Raw genomic sequence first — 26,426 nt, 5'->3', positions numbered from 1 at the left:
GGAGAGATGTACTCTACATTCATGGAGAGTAAAATCAGAATAGCATAACAGTAACACAGCTTTGGCACTGAGGAAGGAATTATAGTTACAAGAGGGAAGTAAAAGAATTGGGAAAGAAGCAGGCCATATTTCAATGTAAGTCAAATTCATTCATTCAATCAAAAGGTTGTTAATATTTAAGTTGAAGAGTAATAGGAGGAAGTGAAGACAAATGATGGAAGATGAGAAGAACTAAATAAAGGGGAAAACTTGTGGGTGAAAAGGAGCTGATAAAGAGGAAAAATAAAGTGATAAAGACAGGCAAAAATAAAAGAGGCAAACGATGCAAGAAAAAGAAGTTAGACTGCAAAAACATGGTGACAAGGATGAATAAATTGCATGAAAGACAAAAATGAACTTTCTGTTAAGTTTCATCTCATACATGATTCTTCCTTCTCCATCTTCTGCCCTAAAATCTCTATAGTATCCCATGGCACATTGTATGTTTACAAATTGCTTTTGTGAGATCAACAAGAACTGTAAATCAGCACCTGCAGGCTGGTATGTACTGTGATATGCACATAGGAACCACTTTGCTGAATTAAACATTCTCAGTATGAAACCTTGGGAAAAGGTTCATTTCTACTCATTCAAAAAACATTGCCCCAGTGACAGCCTTACTGCCTACAAACAAAAATGATGACCTGCGTCAAAATACATAGAGGACTTAAAAATCAATTTGGTAGTTTAGTTTAAAGAAACAGTTTATCTCAGAATTAAGAGGGTCATCAGGTACATGATCCTTAGGCTTTTCTTTCAATAGATAAAGGTTGAAGTACTTTGATTTGAATTGCTTTTCCTGTAACTTGAAGTGGCAACTTTTTGTGATTCAGGTTGCCATAGAAGATGAAAGAAAGGTGTAATGGATCCACTTCATTGCTCAAGTCAGATCCAGTGATGTCCATTATCCAGAGACCTGATGACTGCATGTTGATTTCAGGCAGCTTAGGACAAGAAATCAATCTTCTACCTTTAAAAATGATCAAAGAGAAAGAGGAAAGACAACAGTATGACAGAATGGCATAAAATAACAGGCCCATAGCCTTTACAGTACACAAAGCAAGCTCTATTTGCAGGTTATGTTGTATCTATGGCAACAGTTCACTAAGAATAACACATCAATACCTTTATTATATAGTGTTTTTTTGTTTGTTTTTGTTTTTGTTTTTGCCAAGAATTTAACAGCTTAATGTTCTTGCTGTGTTTAAACTTTAGTTTCACAGGTATTTTCTCGATGCCATGTTATTCTCCTTGTCATGTTTGGAAGTAATTACTAAGAGAACAGTCAGTCACCTTTTAGAGGTCTAATTAATTGTTCTTAAAAAAAGCAATCAATGTTACTGAAACCAATTTATCATTTAGAAGAACCAGCCATCTGTAGCCTGTAGACACCTACTGCAAAATGAATAATAACAATGAACTTCACTTGCAACTATATAATACTTAGCAATATAATGTGTTATAATAGTGTGAGACTGACAGGTAAACCTATTGTAAGCACATAAAAATATTTGCAGATCCTTAAGAGTTCAATATTACATTCTTCCTCTCTTTTTCTCTATTAATTGCTGCTATCCTTCATTTTCATTCCATTTTAACCATTCTATGGGAAAATAAAATGATTTAATGGAAGGAAACAGCTTAGAAAAATCTTTCTACAATTCAGAAAAAATTATACAACTGAATGCCTACGTATCTATCAAGGGCACCTTATCATTTGAAGCCATATTCTTTGTTCTGGATGAACTTTAACAGTTCATTTACATGAAATTGTTTTCACAGGATTGAAGGAAGGAATCTTTGCCACAGGTCCTGCTGTAGTTGTTCTGTTCCCAGATACATCCAGATTTGGATTTGCACAACTTTTGGTGTAGTAAACTTGAAATGAGTATAAACTGAGCATAGAAAAATGGCACTGTTTCTTTGCACAGTGGAATAATACCATGGGTACTAAGCTCATTTAACTAAAGTAATTTTTCTCTGGATTTCAAATTAGATCCTAAGTGACCTGAAAATTAATGCGTAAAACTTAAGCTATTTATCCCCACAAGGCATTCATCTAAAACTCTTACCTGCTTTAAATCTTTCATTGCAATGTGCTAAATCTAATTCAGAAGGTGAGAGTTTCATACACAACATACTTACAGAACAGAATTTTATTCAGTTTGACATTACTAGATGCAGTCTTTCTATAATAAAAAAATCAAACTGAAAAATCACATTTGCAATAAAAGAAAGACAATATAGAGATCTGAAAGGTCTATAGCCAAATTCAAAAATATGTAGAGAGGCAGACCAGTTTTGCAGAAGAGCTTACCAACTGTAACTATCTCACAAACAGTCTCACATGATCCCAGATGAGTATCAAGCCAGTTCCACCATGGGAAGACCCATTCTTTGTCTGAGTCTTGTGATTCTCTGACTGTTATCATCTTGAGGTACATGCCAGCCCCATATCCTTCTCCATCATGCCCTATAACCACTTTTTGCAAATGACTGAGAGAAACAGCTTCCACCAAAAATGAATCCACCTGCAAAAAAAAGGGAAATAATAAAAAAAGAGTTTGGACCCAAATATGCTTGAGGTAAAGGGAAAGCTTAGCCTGGATTTTGCTGAGGATATATATATATACATATTTTTAGTAACATTTAACATAACATCTCCCCTCTGAATCTAAGAAAGCACACACTGATTACATCTAACATTGAATCCTGTTTATCTTTAATGACATAACTTCTTCTGATCTTTGGACAATTTGTATTTCTTCAATCACTGCATAACACATTAAAATGTATATACCTTCTGACATAATGCCTTCTGACAGGCAAACAGTTATGACAAGATTTTGGTTTTAATCAAATTTCTTTCAGGGCACTTCAAGTTTCTAAAATGTATCAGGCAAATTTATATTTTATAGATCATTCAGATTTTACTTATATTAATAGTCCTAAAGAAAAGTTAGAAATCTAGAAAGAGTGTTCACTACCAGATGGCTTTCTAAATTCCTCTCCAACAGTTATAAAAGCCTATAATTTTTTTCTTGCAAAATAGAAATTAGTGCAGAAACAGAAAATTGGACAAGTAAGCAAAAGAAAGGAGATTAAGATGAATGGGGAAAATGTGAAGAAATTTGAGCAAAATACCAGGGATAGGAGCAGAATGGAAAAGATACAGTAAGGAAAAAGAGAAAAAAAAAAAAAAAAAAAAAAAAGGAAATTACATGCCCCACTAAATTCTTTCTTGTTTTATAAGAAAGCCAGGTCCAGCCTAGGGCCAGATGGTCTTGATGGTAGCTTATAAAGGTCAACAAGGTTAGGTTATGAACAACTGAAGATTAAACAACAATATCTATGATTTCAAGGATGTGAAACTATTGGAGAGTGTCCAGAGAAGGGCTACAAAGATGGTGAAGGTCCTAGAGGGGAAGACATATGAGGAGCAGCTGAGGTCGCTTCGTCTGTTCAGCCTGGAAAAGAGGAGGCTGAGGGGAGACCTCATCACAGTCTATAGCTTCCTCACGACGGGGAGTGGAGGGGTAGGCACCAATCTATTCTCTTTAGTGACCAGTGATAGAACCCGAGGGAATGGAGTCCAGCTGTGACAAGAGAGGTTCAGGCTGGATATCAGGAAGAGGTTCTTCGCTGAGAGGGTGGTCGCTCACTGGAGCAGGCTCCCCAGGGACATAGTCATGTCATGCCACCAAGCCTGTTGGAGTTTAAGAAGCATTTGGACTATGCTCTTAGTCATATGGTCTGAATTTTTGGGTAGACCTGTGTGGAGCCAGGAGTTGGACACGATGATCCTTATGGGTCCCTTCCAACTTGGGATATTCTATGATTCTATGATTCTTTGATTATAATTAACACCATCATCCCAATAAAACATTAACTCAGTAGTAGGAACTTACTAAACCTGCTGAACGGGCAATCAAAAGAAGTTATTGGCAAACTGATCTCTAAAAAATGCAGGTCTCACCAAAGTCCTATGTCTTATCTGTGCTACTTTTAAAATAAAAATACTGGAGAAGTAGCTTTTCGGTTGCTAACGTTAAAAGTACTTCTATATGACAAAAATACTCATTTTCTTTTTAACAATAGTCAGGACTTGACAGCCAGATTGTAAGCCAAAATCCTGAACTTTTTTAATTAGGACATTTTAGGAAATAAATCTGTTCATGGAGGTAAAATAATTATTGAAAAGTGCTATCTTCTGTAAATATATATAGTCCTGAGATGTATGGAAAATCAATTTTAGAAATTCCCCCAGTATGTACCAAATCCAGTGCTGTGGTAATTATTCAATGAAATTATTTCACAGAAATGTAGTACTCTCCTTGATAATGTGTATCTTGATAGTGAGCAAAAAATAAGATTATATGCTTTTTCAAACTTAAATGCTCAGTGAGCTTATGAAAGCTGACTACACATTAGAAGAATTGTATTGTTATTGGTCATCTAGAAGCAACATTTTTATGTGCATTCTCTTCTGTATGTGGAATTCTTGTCTCCCATCTAAAGTTATTGAGTAGACATTAAGTTAGTGCTTATACTAGGTTACAGAAACAGCACTGAATACAAAAGTCTCACAGCAATTTCTGTAACTAATTTTGTATCTAAAATTTTTAATTCTTTGATGACCTAAATTCAGAATAGAAGAAAGAAGAGGTGTGATCACAGAGGTTCTCCCAGCAATCTGTTCTCTATGTGCTCATACAGAGCCCTGATTATTGTGTGGGGATGTACTGGTACAGGAAGGAAACAACAGTGGTATTGGTCTGCTCTGAATATCTGGAAGACAAATACTGTTTCCATATTCTCGCTCTTCTGTAACAAGATGTAGTCTGATCAGGCATTTAGGGATGCAGTAGAGTAACACGTAAGATGGCATTTTTGTGCCATTACCTTGCTCCTTTGAAATTTTCTTCCTGGTGTTAACGATGTATGGAGTTTCCTTACACCGGTGTCGCCTCTTGTCCCATAAAGAGTGATATAAACATTTGCAAAGGTTTCTGCTCCCCAGCAGTCACCAGTATGTACAGAGACAACATATTTATGGACTGCATAAAAATGAAATAAAATAAAATAAAATAAAATAAAATAAAATAAAATAAAATAAAATAAAATAAAATAAAATAAAAGTGATATAAAAGATGTACTTAAAGGAAAACAACAATGTAGGTTATTTAGTAATATTACTGTTTTTTTTTATTTCTGCAACTACCAAAAAATCTGAAATAGTCAGTTTAGTCTTTGTGAATGTGATGTCTTGAAGCTAGGCTCAATACATTCTTTCCATTAGCTTCCTTAGAAATTGAAGTGAAATTGTACTCAGACAACTTAGACTTCTGCAGCTTAGAATTACCAGTATCCAGACAAATTCTGTCCAATTGTATTTTACTGTACAAGATCCTGAAAATAAGAACTCATCTGAATTTGCTCAGGGACTGTTAGAAACTGAATGATCTTTGCAATAGTTAATAACCATCACAGGTCAACAAATAAACTACTATGTAAAGTTTATGTAAAATAGACTAGCAGAGGCTGGATGCATGACATATAAGTATAAAAATTTACCAAATGCAGTTATTAATTTAAGGCACAAAACAGCAACTGTAAAACTTCTTTGCCTCTGTGTTGCTCCTGTACAAACACACTTTCTTCCCTCAACCTACACAGTCAGATTTGGATTTTCTGTTGAGAAGGATCATTAAATTGCAGATGTATTGCTACTTCGACAAAATGAATGGCCAAAATTTTTCAAATGTCATTTTTAACATACTGTCCTGCTGAGTTAACATTTAATTAACTTAATGCTATAATTTCTTTTAAAGTTGTGAACAGGTTTGAGATGGTCAGGGACTAGAACTACTGGAACTTTAGTTTAGAAAAGCAGTCATATCTCCAATTACTTTTATCTCATGTGTAACTACCCAATTTTCTGAACAAATGCAGTGTTTCCACAGGCCTTCACATTCCAAGAGCATTTCTGAATATATAACTCTCAGCATGTCAAAAAAAAAAAAAAAGGCCTTAGGGAAAAACAAATACAAAACGTTTTCTTTTTTCTTTACAATGAGAATTCCTCCTGTTAGTAACTAAAGCTATTATAAGCTGAGTAATTCAACAGTAAATCTACCACAAATCATTTCCATAGCTTTGAACATGTGCTATATCTTTAAAAAACATAATTATATTCTTCATTTTTGCACACAGAATCATGCAGAAGATTTAGCAACTGTGAAACCCAATTTGTCACTTAACTGGAAAATTAAAGTTTCTTAAATGGTCAGCATTTTTGCAGTGCTTGTATGAAAACAGTTACCACGGAGCCACTGAAGATATCAAATGCAGACCAAGTGCTCTATTCTATATGTACTGTTGATTTCTTTTTGAGAGGTTAGTTTGCACAGTTCTTCACTCAGAGAGTGGTGAGGCACTGGCACAGGTTGCCCAGAGAAGCTGGGGATGTCCCATCCCTGGAGGTATTCAAGGCCAGGTTAGATGAGGCCTGTAGCAACCTTGATCTAGTGGGTGGCATCCCTGCCTGTGGCAGGGGGGTTGGAACTAGATGATCTTTGAGGTCCCTTCCAACCCAAGCCATTCTATGATTCTGTGATTCTATGACTGTTCGTATCTCTTCACTGTTCTCACCTGGTAAAGTTTTCTGGTCCTCATTGACTGCAGGGAATTCTTTCACAAGCTCCTTGTCTTCTTTGCTAATAGAGAGCCAGCAGTTACAGTCAAAGTTTAGTTTTTGTTTTGCATGTAGCTCTTCTAAGTGGAAAGACTTCAAATGCCAGCCCTCAAAGCCTGGCACATCATCACAGCTGACCCGAATCTTGTATACATCTCCCACATCTCCAGTCTCAACCTGCAACAAATATCATAAGGAAAAGTGTACTGTCAGGAGCACTTTACTCACAGAGATTTCCCCAGCTGTGTAGAATCCCTTAACTTAACATCAACCAATGGAGATGCTCTATGGCTAGGATGAGTATGATAGGGCAATCCATCCTTCTCTTCACCATGGGTGAGGTTGCCTTCTTTATTTCCTTCTGTTCTCTTACTAGCAATGTGAGCAGGACCCTTTAATATCAGGGTGAGCCAAGATTAAAATTAGTAATATCTACACATAAGACAAAAGGTAATATGTAAAGCTATGACCTTACCGGAATACGTTAACTTACAATTAAAATATCAGCAGTCACGTTATGTATTAAAATTAATGATAATTACTACGAGCAGAAAAAATTTTAACTAAATTCTCATTTGCAAAATGATTAGAATTAGAACATGAAATTACTTTACAACCACTTCTGAGGAAAAGAGGAGGGATATTTCTGCAGAAATGTGAATCATGAATGTTACAGAAATAACTCTGTAGAACAGCATAGCCCTGTTCCCATACTACACATGAGAAATTCAGTATCTCGTTGCTGGCTGTGGGCTTCTGTGAGATGTGGTTAAACCATCCAACCTAGGGCTGTGGGAATTGGGATGATCAAACTGCATCAAGCTGTAATGATCTGCATGGCATTAGCATCTGCACAATAAGTCTTCTGAGCCCCAGGAAGTAGAGTGCTGCAGCCTTTCACTGGTCAACAAGAAGAAAGATCTGGTGGGAAGGGAATTTCAAGTGAAACAGAAAACATAACTATTCTAAAAAATGTAACAATTATTTTTGAGGATCAAAACAGAAAACTTTGCCAGCAGCCTTGTTCTTCCCACCTATTGCATTTTATTTTCCCAGACCAGCTACAACAAAATCTTTGGTGACTGTTGCCAGGAAATAAATCCTTTATGCACCCAGTAGCATCATAGTAAGATTCTGAAGTTAGTCATACAGAACCATGCTCTAGAACAACCAGCAGACTGGCTCTTAAGACACAGCACAGAGCTCCTAACAACTTAATTTATTCTGCTATTAGCTCTGCTCTTGACAGCCGTTCAGTGCTGACCTACCTTGCTTAAAGATAGTTCTTGTGCCTTTGCTTAATGGAGACATACATGCAGGGAAATATTAGTAAACTTATTCTTATTAGGGAAAAACAGTATAGAAAGCATGTCTTTGTCATTTGGGGAGAGAGTTGGGTACCCTGATTAATAAACGTTATGCAGATAAAAAATGGTAAAACCGCAGTGTATGAAAAGGAACTGTTAATTTAAAAAAATAGCAACCTGCCAAAATCATTTTACAGAAGCTTGAACTGTTTATGAAGTAGAACTTATGAAATGTGGCAAGAAATTGCACCTGATGACTTAAAAGATGCCTTCCAGTCTAACTTTCTTGAATAAGTGTCAAAAGAGGTTGCCATGTCATTCCAAAAAAAAAAAAAAAAAAAAAATCAGGATTCAAGGCATTGTTCTGTAAGGACCAGAGAAGAGTTCCCACCCACCATCTATGTAAAACCAGAAGCATGGACCTGTTTCTATGGTAGTTCTGCAGCCCCAAGGCTACAGGGAATCTCTCAGTTCCTGAACTGTAACTTCACAGCATGTAAAATAGACACACAATTGTATCTTGACATCATCGAGGACACCAGATTTGTCCTCTGAGCCTAGCCTGCCCTGCTTGCCTGTATGCTGTCAAGTATATAGAATTAAGGCCATCCCAGACTGTGACGCACATGTGAGGAGGGTTATGCCTCTTGGATTTACCATTTCCTCACATCCTGACTTGGTCTCCACCATTGCTCCATAAAAATGGAAATACATGGGCAGAATTTGTTGTCAAGAGTTTTTCATTCATGCTGTGTATGCTGCAAATGATATCATTAGCTATGGCACAGTAAGTGGTCTAATTCCTCTTAAAAAATGTGCATTAATCTCCTATTAAACTTAAAGGGAACTATCCAGGTTCATCAAGAGAAGAGTGCACAGCTTCTTCACCCATCTGAACTATGGTCCCCTCACACACAATAAAATCATTGTTCCTGCTCTTTCAGAACCAGACTACTGATTTTTAAAATGATTACCTGCAGATTTTCTTTCTTGCAGATAGATCTCACGACTGTATCACACAGCTACTCTAAATGCCATGTACCACTCATTCCATAAAGCTCTGTGGTTTGAACTGCAACATTACAGAATTTGGTTATTTTTATTTAACAGGGCAAGCTGTACCTCACATTTTACTTTGTCTTCTGCTACCCAAATTTGCAATTCTCTGGACTTCTAAATTCTCATAAAGACATGTTCAATAGTCATTGTAGAAAATGGACAGATCAGATATAGAAAAATAATTTAAGAATACAGGACTGACTATGTAAGAGTCACTGTTTTCCCTTCTTTTTCTAGAACCACAATTTCAATGAATTTCATGCCTTTGAGCCATGAAGAACTAGGAATCATACTGTCCATAATCTGTTGAATTAAACACCAAATATTTCCAAGTGAATGTAATAGATATTACATTCTCCCCTTTTTATGTTTGTTTGTTTGGGATTTTTTCCACAGTTATTATTATACTTTCTCTTTAGTTCCATCAGTGTAACAGAACATTGTCATTACATCATGCTCATAATCATTTTCTGAGCAATTTAATATGGTCAGTTTCCCTTTGGAATATGATATCCTATCTTTGATCCCATAATTGGCTTTGCCTTCCATCAATGCCTATTAATTGATGCAAAATGACCTTCAGTGCAGAGACAGACAAATAATCCATCACAAAGTACATATTCAACGAACATCCTCTTTTTAAATTTACAGAATGTTTGCAAGAGGAAACTATTTACCTCATTTTTATTTATGATTAAAATTTCCTGATTAATTTATCCACATTTATTTCTTCTGAATGGTTTTATGTAATATCCAGTACTTGAAATCTGAGCTGAATTGGACGTGATTTGTCACATACTAAATAACACAGTGTTTTTCCATTACATGACTGAAGGAGCATAGTTCTTATAATTAAGAGGATGCCTTGGCAAAGCCACTGGGGTTTTGAAGCTCTCAGAGAAAGTAACTGATGAAAATGATTAGAGAATTTCATAATATTTTAAACCTTTTCCTTTTTGAATCACACAGGACTTGTCCAAAGGCATCAAGCCTAATGTAATTAAAGCTTTGTAAAATTCACTGTTTAGGTGCACGCTTAAATTAAATTCTTCATTACGTCTCTATAATATATATATATCTGTGCATAAATGATTCTAATTGTAAAGGGTGTGGTAAAGCATCCTAAAATTCACCTGAACTGCTGTCAGAAACTCCAGAAATCCTACTACTTGTTGTCTGGAGCATCATCCCACACTTTGGAAAATACCTAGCATATTAGCATTACATAATCTAAAATTTTCTGTCATCCTTATAGTCTTTAACTGAAAATACATTCCATATTTGTTGTGTATGTATGAACAGTTGTACCTGCCAGAGCTTTGTGGTTACAATACTGTCACTCATTTCATACTACCTCTGCTAGTGCTTTGGAGAATAGTTTTAAAGATCCTTATCCCAAGACCAGTCAGTCAATGTAACTTTGCATTTTATAATTATCTGTATAACAGAAAGTGTGCAGTACAGTAGGACTCTCCAAAAGCATGCTCTGACAAGCCTACTCTGTAAGCAACCAAGAAACCTGCTGAGAACTAGGAGAAAGTTATATATATACTTTACAAATTTGCTCATTCCATTAGAGATCAACAATTGATTTTTATCATCACTGAAATATAAAAAAAAAAAAAATCTACTATTGTACTGTCAGTTTACTTACATTTTCCCAGTTATTTTCCAATGTGTTTGCTCATTGGAGCTGGCATGGTTTCTTGCCTTGCTATCTTCAGTGCTAAAACTCCCAGATGGTTCAATAACATAGACAAACTTACTTATTTCTCATTTTATTTATTATAAATGACATATTCTAATTAAATTTATTCTTATTTAAGCAGATCACCCACTCTACTACAGCTATGTGAGACCATTGAAACCCAACAACGTGCTAGCATGCTGCTATTTTTTCTAACAAACTATTTTTTGCTCTTGCTACATGCAATTAAACTACACCTGTTCTTCCACAGGAGTTGGTTTGAAATATTTTGGATCAAATAATCATTCTGAATACGATGTACATCTGTGCATACATTTCTGTGAGAACACCTGGAAAATCAGGAATTTACATGCCTTCCTGTCCTCAGTGTGCAATAAATGTATCTCTGAGATCAAAAATAAGCCTACTGCTTCAAAATAAGCATGAGCTGCTTATAGCACATCACCTGTTGTACTTTTTACTGCACTAAGGACATTTGTCTAAGACCAGGATCTTGGGGAGGTTTAAAAGTTAATTTACTGCTGCTTGATGGGAAGTTGAATTCACAGCTTGTCCTCCTGGTGACATCATGCTCATGCCTCCAGCCTGCTGCTACAGTGGGAGAACACGAGCAAAGCTTCTGAAAGTCTTAGTAAGAACAAAGAAAGAGAGAGTAAAAAGAAACTGGATTTATTAGCTGAACCACCTAGAGAAGATAAGAGGAAATTTATGATGATATCTGAATCTGAGGATCCTCAGGGCCTACTAGTTTGACTTCCTTAGAGTGCTACAAAAACTGGAAAACACTGTAAGAAATGAAGCAAAGAGACAAAATTTCATGCCCAGTAAACAACACTCAAATAGTATTAACATTTTCAAAGAAAGCAACAAAACCAGGGGCACAGATAGCTGTCAGAAAGATACAGACATGAACCCAAAGCCAAACCAAAGTATGAAGAAGCATTTAGAAAACTGTTAGGGTGGAACCTCGGTATGATGCATATGGTATTATGGTACATAGGATAGTAGAGAACCTAGGATAGTAGAGTAGTGGGGACAACCAGGACAGACACGTGACAATACTAGCTTCTCCTAGCATGGTACTCAGTCAGTGAAATCAGGCAATCAACAAAGAGTACATGTCATTTGGGAAATTACCAACACGTTGCATGTAGCTGAGGTCTGCTTTATGCAGTGATAGACTCTGCCTCTATTGACCTCTTCAGTCTATGTTAGTGGATTAGGAAGTGCCTTTTGTTGTTCAGAGTTTCCTCTCTGTTTTCTAATAAGCAGCAGCTTTCTTTTCTTTAACAAGTGTCATTTATGTTTTCATTTACTCCCTGCAAAATTCCTAAATTGCTTTAGCTTGTTATTTAAACTTTAAAAAATCAGCCTGGATCAGGTCATTATGATTAATATTTGACAACATTTTCTAAATGTAGTTTTGTCATTGTTTTCAGAATGTTTATTGCAGCCATTGAAAAGCATTTCTGAGGTTTAAAAAACTGCCTTGAATTGCAAGCTATTTCTCTCTTCTGTCTATCTAGAAGCTGCACTTCAGGCCAATGAACATAGTTTGCAATGTTGTAACCTAGCAAGCCAGGACAGAATTTGACCATTAAAAAGACACCTCAGATGAATACTCTTAAAGCAGCAGGATGTGTATGAGGTGTATAGGTAGTCAGGTCTGTATTAGGGTTGATTTTAATACTGGTCGTGTATATGCTGTTGCCTCAGTGCAAGTGCCTCCATGGAACTTTGATATGCATTCTCCTGTGATTTATGATTATCCAGAAAAATCTGCTGCCTGCTGGCCTCAGGGACAGAACCATTTTTGGGGAGAGTGGAGAATGCTTTAGAAAGACTGAAACGAAGGAATGAAAAAGCCACTCATGTCCCAGAGGAATACTGTCCAATCCTTCATTTTCTGCATTCTCAAATAGTTTTATATTGCTTTTGTAAAAACTGCAGTGCAGGAAAAAAAAATAAAATAAAAAAGACAAGCTGATGAATGCAATAAATTACATGAAACGCACTGTTTGTTTCCCTGATACATACTGAAAATTCAAAGAGAACACGGCAGTTGGCTGTAGTAGAACAGAACCACAAGCAGAAGACGACCCAAGATCTAGTTACATCATTCTGTCATTGGCAATAAATATGTCATTTTAACAACAAAACTAGAATTCCACATATATTTTGGCTGTAGAGTAATGACATGAGAAGCTCTGTGTAGTACTGTATATTTATGACTTACAATGAATTCATCCGTTGCTCTGGGTAGAAAACACACATGTCCTGGTCTTTGTGGAGAAAGCAGGATCTTATCACTTTTGCCCTTTGAGCCATAAATCACAAGGGTCCTTTTACAATCCTGTGGTTCTGGGGAATCTCCATCTGTTTTAACTTGCACTCTCCACTGTTGAGCTAAACAAAATAAAAACAACACATTTTCAGCATCAATGGAAGAGACTAATGAATGCCTTTGTTATTATTACAACAAAGAATTTAAAGATAACTAGGAGCTTACATCCTGTTTTACAAAAATAGACAGATAGACACTCATTCTCTTGAAGATAATTATAATGTAAATAAGATTTTACAAACAAAACACAATAATCCAAATATGTGTGCAAGCAGAAATTAATACAAAGGAAGAAAGAAAGTAAATATTTGGCTATGCTTTTGCATTCCTTATAACAAATTACTTGTTTTAATTGCAGTAATTCATTTATTAAATTTTGGTACTTAAAGTGTTCCTACGTTACATGAAAAAGAAAACATTTTGGAAAACTTGTATATGATCCATTTGCAAAAACTGCTGGCTAATACACAGATAGTTAAGTAATGAAAACTAAACCTCGTTTCTCAGTTAAATAATGAAAACTAAACCTCGTTTCTCAGATTTTTCTAACCTAATTTGTCATGTTCAGTCTGCTCATGTGTCAGATCATTCATTAGGACTGAATCCAAAATCTAGGGAACTGCAAAGTTCACTGAACTCAGCTCATGGATTTCAGACATTCTTTTTGGTAGATGACATGCATTCATAGCAATATTTGAAAGTCCAGAATGCAACTCAGAAACTGCAGAAAACCATTCCAGGTGTGTGAAAATACACTGTGTCTTAGATGGATAATATAGATTAGAAAGTTGTTTAAGTGGTTGATTGTAAATCTTGCCCTGAATTCAAAAGAATTATTTGCGGATACAACACTTGATCCTGCATGGCAAAGGGAACTTAACAGTGGAAGGAAATCAAAAACCTATGTTTAGACCGTGACCTATACTGTGATAATAGGATAATTTGCTAATGAGATTAACATAAAAGAGAACTATTTCATGATTTTGTGTCAGCCCACAATGCAATGTGCTGACAAAATAACCTGTAGAATAGTTTAGTTCTGAAATAAATTAGATGTGATTCTTTTTCTTACAGTACTGTTTTTTTCACACCTTTTGTTTTCCTCCACCTGTTTGGAGGTGGAGATTGAATGAAAACCTTTTCTGGTTTTCCTGACTTATGGTTTTTCCCCTGATTTTTTGCTTCGTCTTCTTTAGCTAAATCTGTTTTCCCTCTTGTTATAGAAGCTTTTTCTCATCACATCTGACTGTTCCCTGACTCTTCTGGGCTCAGCTACAAAACAGCAGGTGAATACACATCTCACAGTCAGTCTGCTGAGTAACACAGGAGCTGAAAGGATCCTTCCATCTGAACTCTTTTTTTCAGGTCATTTCATGAGTCAGATGTAGTATTATGGAAGATGCAGACTTTGCCTAATGAGGAATGTTTGTTGTTTGATATTTGTGCCAGCTTTGAATTTTATTTCCTTGTGCCAGGTTGGCATGTGGTACCCTTCAGGGTGTCACACTTGGTGAAGTCAAGCATCATTTGAGCTTCTGCTGTTCCTGAGCACTCTGAGGGTTTATGAGCAGATTCAAATTTTTACAAAGACTCCTGACATAGCCCTGAACCTCATATCCACTCCAACCATGTCCCATTTTGAAGACTGACCCTGGCAAGAGCAGAAAGGAAATTAAGATAATTTTGCACTACTGTGTTTCCCAGGTGAGCTTTCTTTTTTCTGCTTTCTTTCCTGCTTCAGGAGAGAAAGCAAAGACACATATCTGCCTATCTTCTGCTCCAAGAGGCAGCATGTTTAAAGAAGGTATTTTGGGCAAGGTGATTTATTTTAATTAATGTGCAGGATTGTGTTTTTAATTATCATTTCAGAAGAAAGACTAAGACACCAGCTGGGAGTTTTCCAGGAAATAAATCAGTGGTTAACAGATTTAAAGCCTCTTAGCATCTGTGACTGCTTGTTCTCCTACATTTGCTTTGAATGCTTCTACTGCTTGGTAACAGAGCTAACCCAGACTCACAGTATTTTCTTTCTGTTCAGCAAATTCATTTAATCTGCTCATGCCAGAATAAGAAAAAAATGTTTTGTTTAATATTATATTATCTTAGACAGCTACTTCATAAGGATGGCAGTCACCAGACAGGACACTGATTACTAATACATAGTGGGTTCAGTGACTTCTATATTGTTTTTCTATATTTGGAATTTCAGAAAATTCCAAACTCTTCAGTAACTTCTGAAAATCAGATAGCTCATCTTGAGTAGGTAGGTCACCTTCTGTACTTCATATGTATGGCCACATAAAAAAAATCCTTTTTCCCTGATACTACTGAACTACATTAGCTTCCATTTGGAGTGACTAGTGCTTTAGTGTTATTTTACTTTTAGCTAATGTGCAATGGTATAGCCATTTTCTTTGAGATATCAGTATAATACTGCTAAAATGAATGGTGGAGAAGAAACAGACTTCAGAAACAGAAAGAAATCTCCATATTTTCTCTTTGCTTAAGCAATATAACCAAAGATCTTATTTCACATTACAGAGACATATCCAGAGACATATTAAAAGCATTTGTCGACTTTAAGGAATGAAATGAGATCAATCATAACAATATCTTTCCAGAAATTCTTTTAACCACTAGTTTGGAGCCTGAAAAATGCTTGCAGCAAAATTGTGAAAATCAAACCTTCAGTGACTTCTGTGCATAGCAAATTGGGCAAGGTAAAACATAAAGTCAACATTTTGTTATATAATTCAGAAAACTGAAAAAGAAAGGTGTTTTTTTTTCTTCTTTCAAAATACTAACAACTTATGTGTTGTTAGAGGATTGCCATCACTGTTTTTAGGACATATTATTCCAGTTTTCTTATTCTGGTGAAGCAGGACCATGGTATTTGAAATTTAGTTATCTGTGATTATTCTTACTCCATTAGCAAAAGCTTGCCAGATAGTGAATGATTTGAAAACAAAGGAAGTCAAAGGAGAATTTACTGCATATTTTCTCTTTTCTTATGAATTTTCTAAATGTCTTAATACCAAAAACCTTTCCCAACACAAGATCCAACCTAGAAATATCTATTAACTGAACAGCGTTCATTGAAGTTGAACTGTATTTTATGTGCTACCCACAAAAGCCCATAATGCCACAGAGCACCCTACAAACCACACTACAGGAACCCAGCTCATTTTAACTGACTGCAGAATGGACAACTTTGGAACATGTTTGTGGTTTTGCTTCGAGAGAAAATCTTTTACTAGGTACTCCAATTATATTCAACTTATTTTAAAGCAGAGAAGGAAAGGAAAAACAAAAAAAACAGAATGAGGAAGTAGCAATATAGGAGACTTTTAGAGAGTGATGTAAAGTCCCATTCTCCCTCAGAATGACTTCATCATTTGTGACTTGAGAACTGTTAGCCATATTCTCTACCAATACGATCTCCTTTGTCTTTTTTTCTCTTGCATCAAACATACATGGAGGAATCAACAGAAGATGAAGAAATCTGTTCCTATGCTTGATTTGCCAAAGCTTCTCCATAATCTACAGATGTACACAAGCTGCTGAAAAAAATTGACATGGGCCTTCTGCATCTAGGCAGAATCCATAGCCACCAGCAGCGTTCACAGGGATCTGGAATTTATGTTTCATTAAAGCTGGCATAAGAGGGGCCTGTCTGAAAAAAGAACTGGGAGTACTCAAGTAACTCGCTTAGCGATGACAATTTTCAAACTCTCTGATTTCGCTTGGTGGTTAGTAGCTTGTTAGCCTTCTCCAAAGAGAATGAGATTTCTGACCTTCAGAGTGACTTACTACATGTTTTGTTTTGAAACCTTTGCTTTAGACCTGACCTGAGCACACTTATCTTTATTCTGGAAATCACCAAATGCCAAATTTTACCAATCAACTTTCTATGACTTTTCCTGAAGCCCACTTGCAGAGTGTAGCTCACATAGTATATGACCACATGAATGCATAAAATATTGTCTCCTTAACATCAAAACTGCTGCATTCAGGAAATGTACGTTATATGGAAAGTCTGCACATCCACTGTGAGTGGAACTGCTTATCAATGCTATCTTCTCTAACATGTAAAGTTTTCAGTGCTGCAGATGCTCGGAGAATTTAAAGCAATTACTTTCTATTCCAAGACTCTTCACCTCTGAAATTTTATCAGCACTAGTGGTACTAATACTAGTACTACATCACAATGGATTGACACAGAACTGAATATAAGACAACTTTTTCACTTGCAATACCTCTAATATTACCATTAAGACAACACAATTTAAAAATGAACAACCCTGAGATCAGCCCTGCTCATCATCTCTTTTAAAAAAGGTATAAAAAGCAGTCTCTCATCTATATCATTTCCTCACTGGAATGAACTCTTGGGTAAAGAAAAAGATGACTAAAGAGAAGTTCAAGCAAAGGTGTTGCATAGATAATTGGCAGAGGACTTCCTAAAAAACATTCTTCTTTATATCTTCATAATTCAGAACCTCTCATCTCATCCTAATGATGACACATCCCCTGGGTCCTCCTGAACATCTTGACAGCGTGATGTTTTACAAACTGATAAAGCATAAGATACTCCTTTCACCTCATAATCAATGTATTGTGCCTTAATGTTCTTGACATGCACAAGCTCTCAGCAGCCTTTGCATCTCTGCCTGCTTATAGTAACATAATAAAAAATGAAGCTGTACTGAAAAAACAAACAAATAAACCAAAAAAAAACTTAGATTAGTACTAAAATACAGTCTATTTTCTGAACATAAGGTGAAACAGATATTATGGCTGCATTTCAGAAATGTGTGCTGAGCAGAATGTAGAGTACAATTCCAAGTCACTCATGAAAATCAAATCTCTCTGTGGGAAAGTATTTACCTGAGTTAATCAGTCTCCTCTTGTAAAAGTTATCTTGCCATGGAACAATAAAACTGTTGGCTAAACTGTTTGATTGAATGCAAATGATAATATTTTCACTGAAACTGCAATTATATCGAGAGATCAGCACTCATGCTACAGAAGGCAAGTCACTGTTTTCAGAGCTATATGTAAACATTACTTTATTTACTCTAGTTTCTCCCATACTGTTCTCAGACACAGTTACACAGAATATGCATTTACAGTAAAATATTCGTAAAGAAATTTGTATCAGTCTGTTTCTCTTTTCTGGTTAGGGAGAAACACAGAGATGGTATCTCACATTCTGAACACTTGGGAAGCCCTAGCATATTATGGTGCTAGTCTATGGTGATAGACTGTCTTTGTAGGCATATAAATAGACAACTGGGTGGGTAGTTTTTTATTAAAATCTTTTAACTCCAAAAATCCAAGCAGATTTAGTCAACAAAATGAGTATACTACTTCCAGTTTCACTAACACATTTGGAGCTCAATCTTGCAGTATTCCTGGTTACTTTTGGAATGCCCTGGTGGATTTTGAACTCAAAATGCTTTCACTGCCACTTCACAACACATCTTTCAATATGCTAATGTTTGCCAGGGTATCTGTCCCCATGTATTAAATGACAGTGACATTGAGATAAACAAAGCAACACTTGAATTTTTCTCAGAGGAATTCCTGACTGATTTCAGGACAGAATAGTAGAAATATGAAGAAAACCAGAAATGGTTTATGAACAGAAGGTTTTTCTCAATTACTTGTAAAGAGTTTATCACTTCTGTAGATCATCGTTAGCCAATCTGTATTCATTTTCTCTCACAGTTGATAGCTTACTTATATGATGAGGTCACTTGCTCACATAGCCACTTACTACTGATTTGGAGGTTAAATTCAAACAGCAAAGACAATTGTGTAGAAAACAATTCTTACCTTTAAGGAATGACTTCTTTGAATTGCCATCTTCTAAAATATTAGCAGAAAAAAAAATGATGTGAGCAAGCTTCTTTATCACTTTTTTTTTCTTAAGTTATGGTCATATTCAGAAAGGATCTTCAGTAATAATTAGGCAGTAAATAACACTGTATTGTTATCACAAAAAAAGAAATCTGTAACAAAATACTTACTTTTGGCAGTTAGCTCTCTCTGAGTTTTCCCATCATCTTGATATTCATCTAACCATCTTTCATTGCATAAATAAAATAATAAGATTAATAACAATTATCAGTATTGATAATAATCAACAAGTAATCTGACAATTGCTTTCTTTTTTTTTTTTTTTTTTTTTTTTTAAATCAAATTAGGTCTTTAAAATACCTTCTAGACCCAATTTTCTTGTATGCCTTCATCAGAGTTAGCATTATTCATATTGGGAGTATTTGGCTCACTCTCCCTCCATCAAACAATGGGAATTTTCATGACAGTTTTATGAAGTGCTATAGTACTTCAAATTAAATATACAATATGATGTACTAAGCATTTACAGGATCAGATCAACAACGCCAAGTGCCGGGTCCTGCACCTGGGGCACAACAACCCCAAGCAGCGCTACAGGCTGGGAGATGAGTGGTTAGAAAGCTGCCTGGCCGAGAAGGACCTGGGAGTATTGGTTGATAGTTGGCTGAATATGAGCCAGCAGTGTGCTCAGGTGGCCAAGAAGGCCAACAGCATTCTGGCTTGTATAAGAAGCAGCGTGGCCAGCAGGTCTAGGGAAGTGATTGTCCCCCCGTACTCGGCTCTGGTGAGGCCGCACCTCAAGTACTGTGTTCAGTTTTGGGCCCCTTGCTACAAGAAGGACACCGAGGTGCTCGAGAGAGTCCAGAGAAGGGCGACGAGGCTGGTGAGGGGTCTGGAGAACAAGTCTTATGAGGAGCGGCTGAGGGAGCTGGGATTGTTCAGCCTGGAGAAGAGGAGGCTCAGAGGTGACCTTATCGCTCTCTACAGGTACCTTAAAGGAAGCTGTAGAGAGGTGGGGGTTGGTCTATTCTCCCACGTGCCTGGTGACAGGACGAGGGGGAATGAGCTAAAGTTGTGCCAGGGGAGGTTTAGGTTGGATATTAGGAAGAACTTCTTTACGGAAAGGGTTGTTAGGCATTGGAATAGGCTGCCCAGGGAAGTGGTTGAGTCACCATCCCTGGAGGTCTTTAAGAGACATTTAGATGTAGAGCTTAGTGATATGGTTTAGTGGAGGACTTGTTAGTGTTAGGTCAGAGGTTGGACTCGGTGATCTTGGAGATCTTTTCCAACCTAGACGATTCTGTGTGATTCTGTGAGATACTGTATATTTTGAGGGGTTTATATAATCTGCAGTGGTCAGTTAGATTCATCATACTTAACAGGATAGATAAAACCTACAGATCTGGAAGTTTATAGAAATTCTACAAATATGCAACAATTAACTGATTTTTTTTTTCTTTTACTTTCCTTTTCTGTTATGCAGATGAATTTAAGGACCTTTCCTGTAGATTTCCTTTATTTCTCTACAAACACACATGTACTCCTGCAGTTAATCCCCCTTACTTAAATACACAGAGGTAACACACACAAATCCCTGCTTTTGCCTATTGGTATATTTAACTTTTTGTTGTTGTTATTTTTATGTTGTAGTCATGTGATTCAACCTACTGACAGCTAAAATTTCAGGTTGCAGTTGCCTCCAGTAATAAAATATTTGGAAGAACATGCTGTTTAGTAATTGTTAGAACTGAGAGAGTCAGGCATTTTCCAATTTTGTCCATAGCAGCAACATTCTAGACCTACTAAGACAGAGAAATAGAGATTTACTAAATGAAAGGAAATATATTAGCCCTTCTCTAGGAGGAAAGTTAAGGGCTTTCCAAAGATTTCTGGTATGTATATAATGTTATCAGTGACTGAGAAAGAGGTATTGACCAAAATCAGTATGTCTAGATCCTTACACATAATACTGTTTAGAAGACAAAGAACTGAAAGCTTATTTGTTTTCATGTGGTCTCTGTATAATCAAGATAAAGGAAATATCAACGGACCCTTTCTCCAGTTTTGGGCTTCTTCACATTAGGCTATGACTCCTTTTGCTACTGTTCCAGCAAACTTTGGCTTCAGAAGCAAAATTCTGCAACCCTTGTCCTTTGAGAAACTCTTGGGCATTGCTCACATATCTAGGCCGTGTGCACATACCTTTTCTGCAAAATTTTCCCCAGGTTGCCGAGAGTGTAACAAACTAATTCTGCTTCTCCATGAATGACATACCTGTTGCAAGGAAATACAACCTCCTGAGCTTCCTTTCCTTCTTTATATTTGATCACAATCTTATCCAGGAACCATCCATTGCCTGTGTTGAAATGAAAAAGTTTATAATCTAAAATAATACTTCTGTCAAAATAAAAAATATATATAAAAGCCCAGATGATATTTTTTCATCACAGAAATAGGTCCCATTAGCACAGAGCTCAACTAAATAGATGAGATAAAATAATACAATGAAAGCTTATCATTCTGTGTCTCTTGGAAGAGGTACAATGTTAATTCTTTTCTGCCTTCCTATTTTAATCTTAAGAAGGGGGATTTTTTTTCTTGGAGACAAGTATATGCATATATCTGTGAACTGCCAACACCATCACCATCCCAGCCTACATCTTTTGATTCCTTGTGATCAGGCACAAGGATGTTAGGACAAATCTGCTTATGCAGTTAAATAAGATCTGTGTGAAAGATGGAATTTTTGGTCTTCTGTGAGTGAAGTTGTTATTGCATATAACAGTATTAACAGACCATTAATATCTACTGTTTCCATTTGCATATGTTCTTACTTAGCTTCTGAAAAATATATGCTTTAGCTTTTACAGTATAGGCAAATTTGCATAAACTGCAAAGTCAAAATACTACATCAGTCTACATGAACATTATATTAACAATTCTGACAGAAACAAATTTGTTGAAAACAAACAACAGGTGTTCTTCCGGGCATGTGATGAGCCTCCTCAAAAGTTTTTCAAATTTCCACTTTTAAAGTCTATGTTTCAAGGGCATGCTTTTGTTTATCTGTCCTCTATAAAGAGAGGAAAGAACCTTCTTTATAGAGATTTATTATTTATTTGTTTTTTAATATGAAATATCATAGTCTTTATTGAAGTTTCTTTTTGCTTTCTTGCCCAAGGAAATAGCATGAAGAATTTTCTTTTGGTCTTGCAACAGCAGCAATTTAAATTTATATAGTATTTAAATCACAAAGCACCTAAGCACTTTATAGTTTTACCACTGAGTTTAATCACCTTCTACCTGAAACTTTGTGATAGGTCAGAGAACCCACTTTAAAGTAAAGCTACATAAGTTTTAACATACTTTTGGATTCTATAAAAAATATAGACATTAGTGATATGAATAGGGAAAAAAAATATTCAAGTAATATTCAAGTAATAAATTCATTCATCAGCTTGAGATTAACTGAGGTATGACTGCTACTGGTTTACTGCATTGCTAGGAAGAAATGTTTAAGAACTTGATCTCACCAAAAAAATAGAAATTCTTATAAATTAAAAGACAGGGCATTGTTCCAGTCTTGTTTTTGCTGGCTTGCTTGTTTGTTTTTTAACAGAGCTTTATCTTTGCCACACGCAGGGAGAAAAAAGTAGGACTGGCAAGCAAAGTGTTTATAATTTTCATTGATACAAAGCACACATTAGTGAACATTGAAAAACTGCACAAGAAAATTATTAATCTAGTTATTCTCTCAGTCTTCCCTTTCCTTTCCATGTTTTGTTTCATTGACTTTTGAATCCACAGTGTGTGTGCAGAATCCTCTAGTGTTGACTTGGTTTCTCTTAGCTGACTTGGTCAATCTCCTTGATACGACAGTGGCCATCAGGTTATAGCTGGGGATCTGTATCTGAAGCTGGAGTGGAGCTGTGGGCCTTGGGGTCTGGCACACCCAGATGCCGGCAGCTGAGGAGAATGAGGATCCAGAGCTATTACTGGGCAGACTGAGTGTCTAAGGCCAGCTACTGGAGGCCTGATAGAACCATACCATACATTATATGTATATATTACATTATACTTTATACATATATACATTATGTATATATTTCCCATTGACAGACTGCCATTCTGTTCAGCTGGACAGGGCAAAAGTATGAAGCAGTTGGTCCTGTTTATGTTTGTATGAGTGCTGAGTTTCTGTCTGTTGACCTGTGTGGCCAGTGATGTGCATACATATATACGTTGTATAAATGTATTTCTGGTGTGCCTATTGGGAACATGTACTCAGTCTTGCTACTAGTGGGACCTGAGAGCATGGACCTGTGTCAGCCTCACCTCTGGCAGGCTACCAAATTCGTACTTTCCCTAACAGTGGCAACCACTGTCATAGGGTGCTTTTCTCCCAGGCACCAAATGATAAGACAAAGGGAAATGGCCTCAAGTTGCACCAGGGAAGGTTTAGGTTGGGTATTGGGGGAAATTTCTTTACTGAAAGGGTATTGCAGCATTGGAATAGGCTGCCCACAGAAGTGATTGAGTTACCATCCCTGAACGTCTTCAAGAAACATGCAGATTTAGGAATTAGTAGCATGGTTTAGTGGTGGAGTTTATGTCAAAGGCTGGCCTAGATGATCTTAGAGGTCTTTTCCAACCTCAGTGATTCTATGATGCTATGATATTTATACTGATCACTTAGATCACTCCCAGTGTCCATCCTAGTGACTGGTATGCAAAGCCCTTTTCAAATACCCTGTTTTCACTGTGTCTGCACCACCCACAATTTGCCATGTCTCACAAGGTATTGCCTGAGTAATACTGTTACTTGTCAGCACATTGTAGCAAAACAGCATGAGAGAGGTTTTGGTCAGAAGCAGACAACTGTCCTATTTTCCTCATGCTCTGCCTTCCTAGCTGCATCAGAGTATGGAAGCCCCTAGAAGGCAGCAATATCTGTCCTAACAGGAGGGCTTGCCCAAGCAATGCATGGATCAGAATGCCAATTCCCCTTCAAGACTCAGGTCCATGGCACATTAGGACACTTTGCAAGCTTCCTTCCATCCCCCTATACTTCATACAGAGCTCAGATGCTACCTCCTTGGAGGTAGTCTACTGGCCTGGCCAAGACTCACTAGCAAACAGGCAGAACACTTTGAAACTGATCAAAAAGAAGAAAGGGTACAGCAACGTCTTGAAGGTTTGTATAGAGGAGAAGGATCTTTCAGCAGATAAGACATCATCTTGTGACATATGCCTGGCCAACAGCAAAAACCTGCTGTCTAAGACAAAATTTCCTTTCTTTGCTGTCATGATGGCTGTGGGAGAAGATCTATGCCCTGCAGTCTGTGACCTTTTCGACAGAGTTTACAAAAAGGACAGTGCATTGTGGTATACCCCAAATACTCTGACACTGCGCAAGCCTAAACTAGGCTCCAAAGGCAAATAAACCAGGTAATTATAAGAGCATTTTCCATCCATGCACCTACAAAGAAATCTGCAAAAGATGACTATGACCTTGATCCTAAGCCTTACAAAGGTGTCTCTCTCTCCTACCCCAAAGAAAGTATCTATTCCATGCTCCATCCAGGGTACTTCTCAAATCGAGACTGAAGATCTCCTGCCCTATGGGCAAGTGATTCAACTAAAGGACAGCACCATCTCTAAAGGAACCCTTATTCTCCCTTCTTAGCATGAAAAAAATGGGTCTCTAGATGGCCTCTCTCCTGAATTACCATCTTTTTCTAGCTCTCAGCCCTTCCTTTATCCACCTCTCAGTCACCTCAGGCCAGGCTTATCTCAGGTTAGTTTGGGAAGGAGTTCAAAAGAGACCTGTGAGATCTGTCTGTGGTGTATACAATGAATGATTATTTCAATTACCTAGGCATAAATATTATTACACATAGAATTCAATCCATTCTTCTGTTTAGACAAATAGGACAGATTTTGAAATCCATTAAGATCGTTGAGTCTGGCTGCAGATTTGTAATGCTGATTCTGTGATATGGCTATGCTGTCTATTATGGGAGAGGTGAAGGAAGAGGAGAGTATGGTATGGATGTATGGGGGGACAGAGTGAAAGTGGGCACCACTACACTGCCTTCACAGTTATGTCTTGGCATGTCAGTATATGAAACTCAAGTATGATCATCCATCCGTATTGCTGAAGGCAGCAAACTCTAGAGAACTACAAAGATATGAGAATCAGATTTACACCCCATACCAAGACCAAACAAATAAGGCTACTTCTACATAGTCACAAGTCTGCTCAGAGCCTTAGACAGTACAGTCAGTAAATTGGGCATTGCCTGAGGCCATTTCATAAGAGAGCAGAGTAAAGGTGCTTTTCTAATCTAGCATCAGTGTGGTCTTGAACTGCTTTATAAACCCTTCTCTTCACTTAGACTCTTCATAGCCGCTAACCTGCAAACATATTTGCAGTATTTACATCTTCAATGCTTTTAAACGCCATCTTTCTCTTCAGTTACTTTGTTCCAGAGATACACAACTCAAGGGCCTCAATCAAAAATCCATCTCATTGCAAAATTCTTTTTTTTTTCTGAAAACTCTACAAACTAAATGCAATGCCATGTACTGGATTAGGTCCATATTGACTTGCACAGATTAAATTAACAACCACATCTTCTCCCGTTGCCCAAAGGAGCAAGGACATAATGCTATAGCTATTCAATATTTCCTTGGTAGTAAAGCAGCTGTTGAATATCTTTTATTTCCGTTCCATTTGATCTTCACTCTTTGTTTAATGAAAGTCTATTTTACCTGTGTGAGCAACATTCTCACAAATTTTCTATATGTAAATAAATAGTGCTCTGTTACAAATAAACTTGAAACAGAGTGGATTATCTGGAATTAAAATTGTGTCCTCTTTGCTGACCATTACCACTGTTTTTCACCATCCCATCACAGTGACTACTCTGCAGGAAGACTTTTTATCACTGTAAGACCTTCTGTCCCATTTTGAATGAAGGATCCAATATAAATAGTGTTCATGATGTTTAAAAGGACTTGAAAACAGATTGGTCTCTAGGAAGTTAAATCCTACCTGGAGCAGCTCCATCATGGCTAATCAGAACTTTCTCCAAGTCTCCCAGTGAGACAGCCTTTATGAAAAAAATGTCCATCTGTGGAAACATACAAGGAAAATAATTAAGGTCTTAACTTTAGCTATCATTTTAACTGTAACAGGATAGAATAGTTACTTCTTTTTTTCCTTTTGCAAAATGAACATGGGTGTCTTATATTGGTCCTGGCCAGACAGTGAGGATCTTTTAAAGCTTTCTGAGGTGAATAACACCTTTGAATTACTTCACAGAGATAGCACTTGATTCTTTTGGCATGACACAATGATTAGTTGCAAAGAATTTTTTGGTCATTTCTACATTTCTACAATACATTTTC

The 26,426-nt window shown here is 36.7% G+C and overlaps 1 protein-coding gene across 1 annotated transcript in view; it reads right to left on the bottom strand.

Moving 5' to 3' along the window:
- Window positions 1–26,426, bottom strand: part of RP1 (RP1 axonemal microtubule associated) — a 185,036-nt gene that overhangs the window by 67,503 nt on the left and 91,107 nt on the right. Inside the window, 9 exon segments of the mRNA XM_040547772.1 lie at window positions 819–1,009; window positions 2,357–2,570; window positions 4,942–5,096; window positions 6,691–6,910; window positions 13,044–13,213; window positions 18,990–19,022; window positions 19,184–19,239; window positions 21,288–21,369; window positions 26,071–26,149. Of these exon segments, the coding sequence (XP_040403706.1) occupies window positions 819–1,009; window positions 2,357–2,570; window positions 4,942–5,096; window positions 6,691–6,910; window positions 13,044–13,213; window positions 18,990–19,022; window positions 19,184–19,239; window positions 21,288–21,369; window positions 26,071–26,149 (1,200 nt within the window).

Source organism: Cygnus olor, chromosome 2 (assembly GCF_009769625.2).
Source record: "Cygnus olor isolate bCygOlo1 chromosome 2, bCygOlo1.pri.v2, whole genome shotgun sequence".
In the NCBI taxonomy this organism is placed as follows: domain Eukaryota; kingdom Metazoa; phylum Chordata; class Aves; order Anseriformes; family Anatidae; genus Cygnus; species Cygnus olor.
This window is presented reverse-complemented; position numbering and strand designations above follow the sequence as displayed.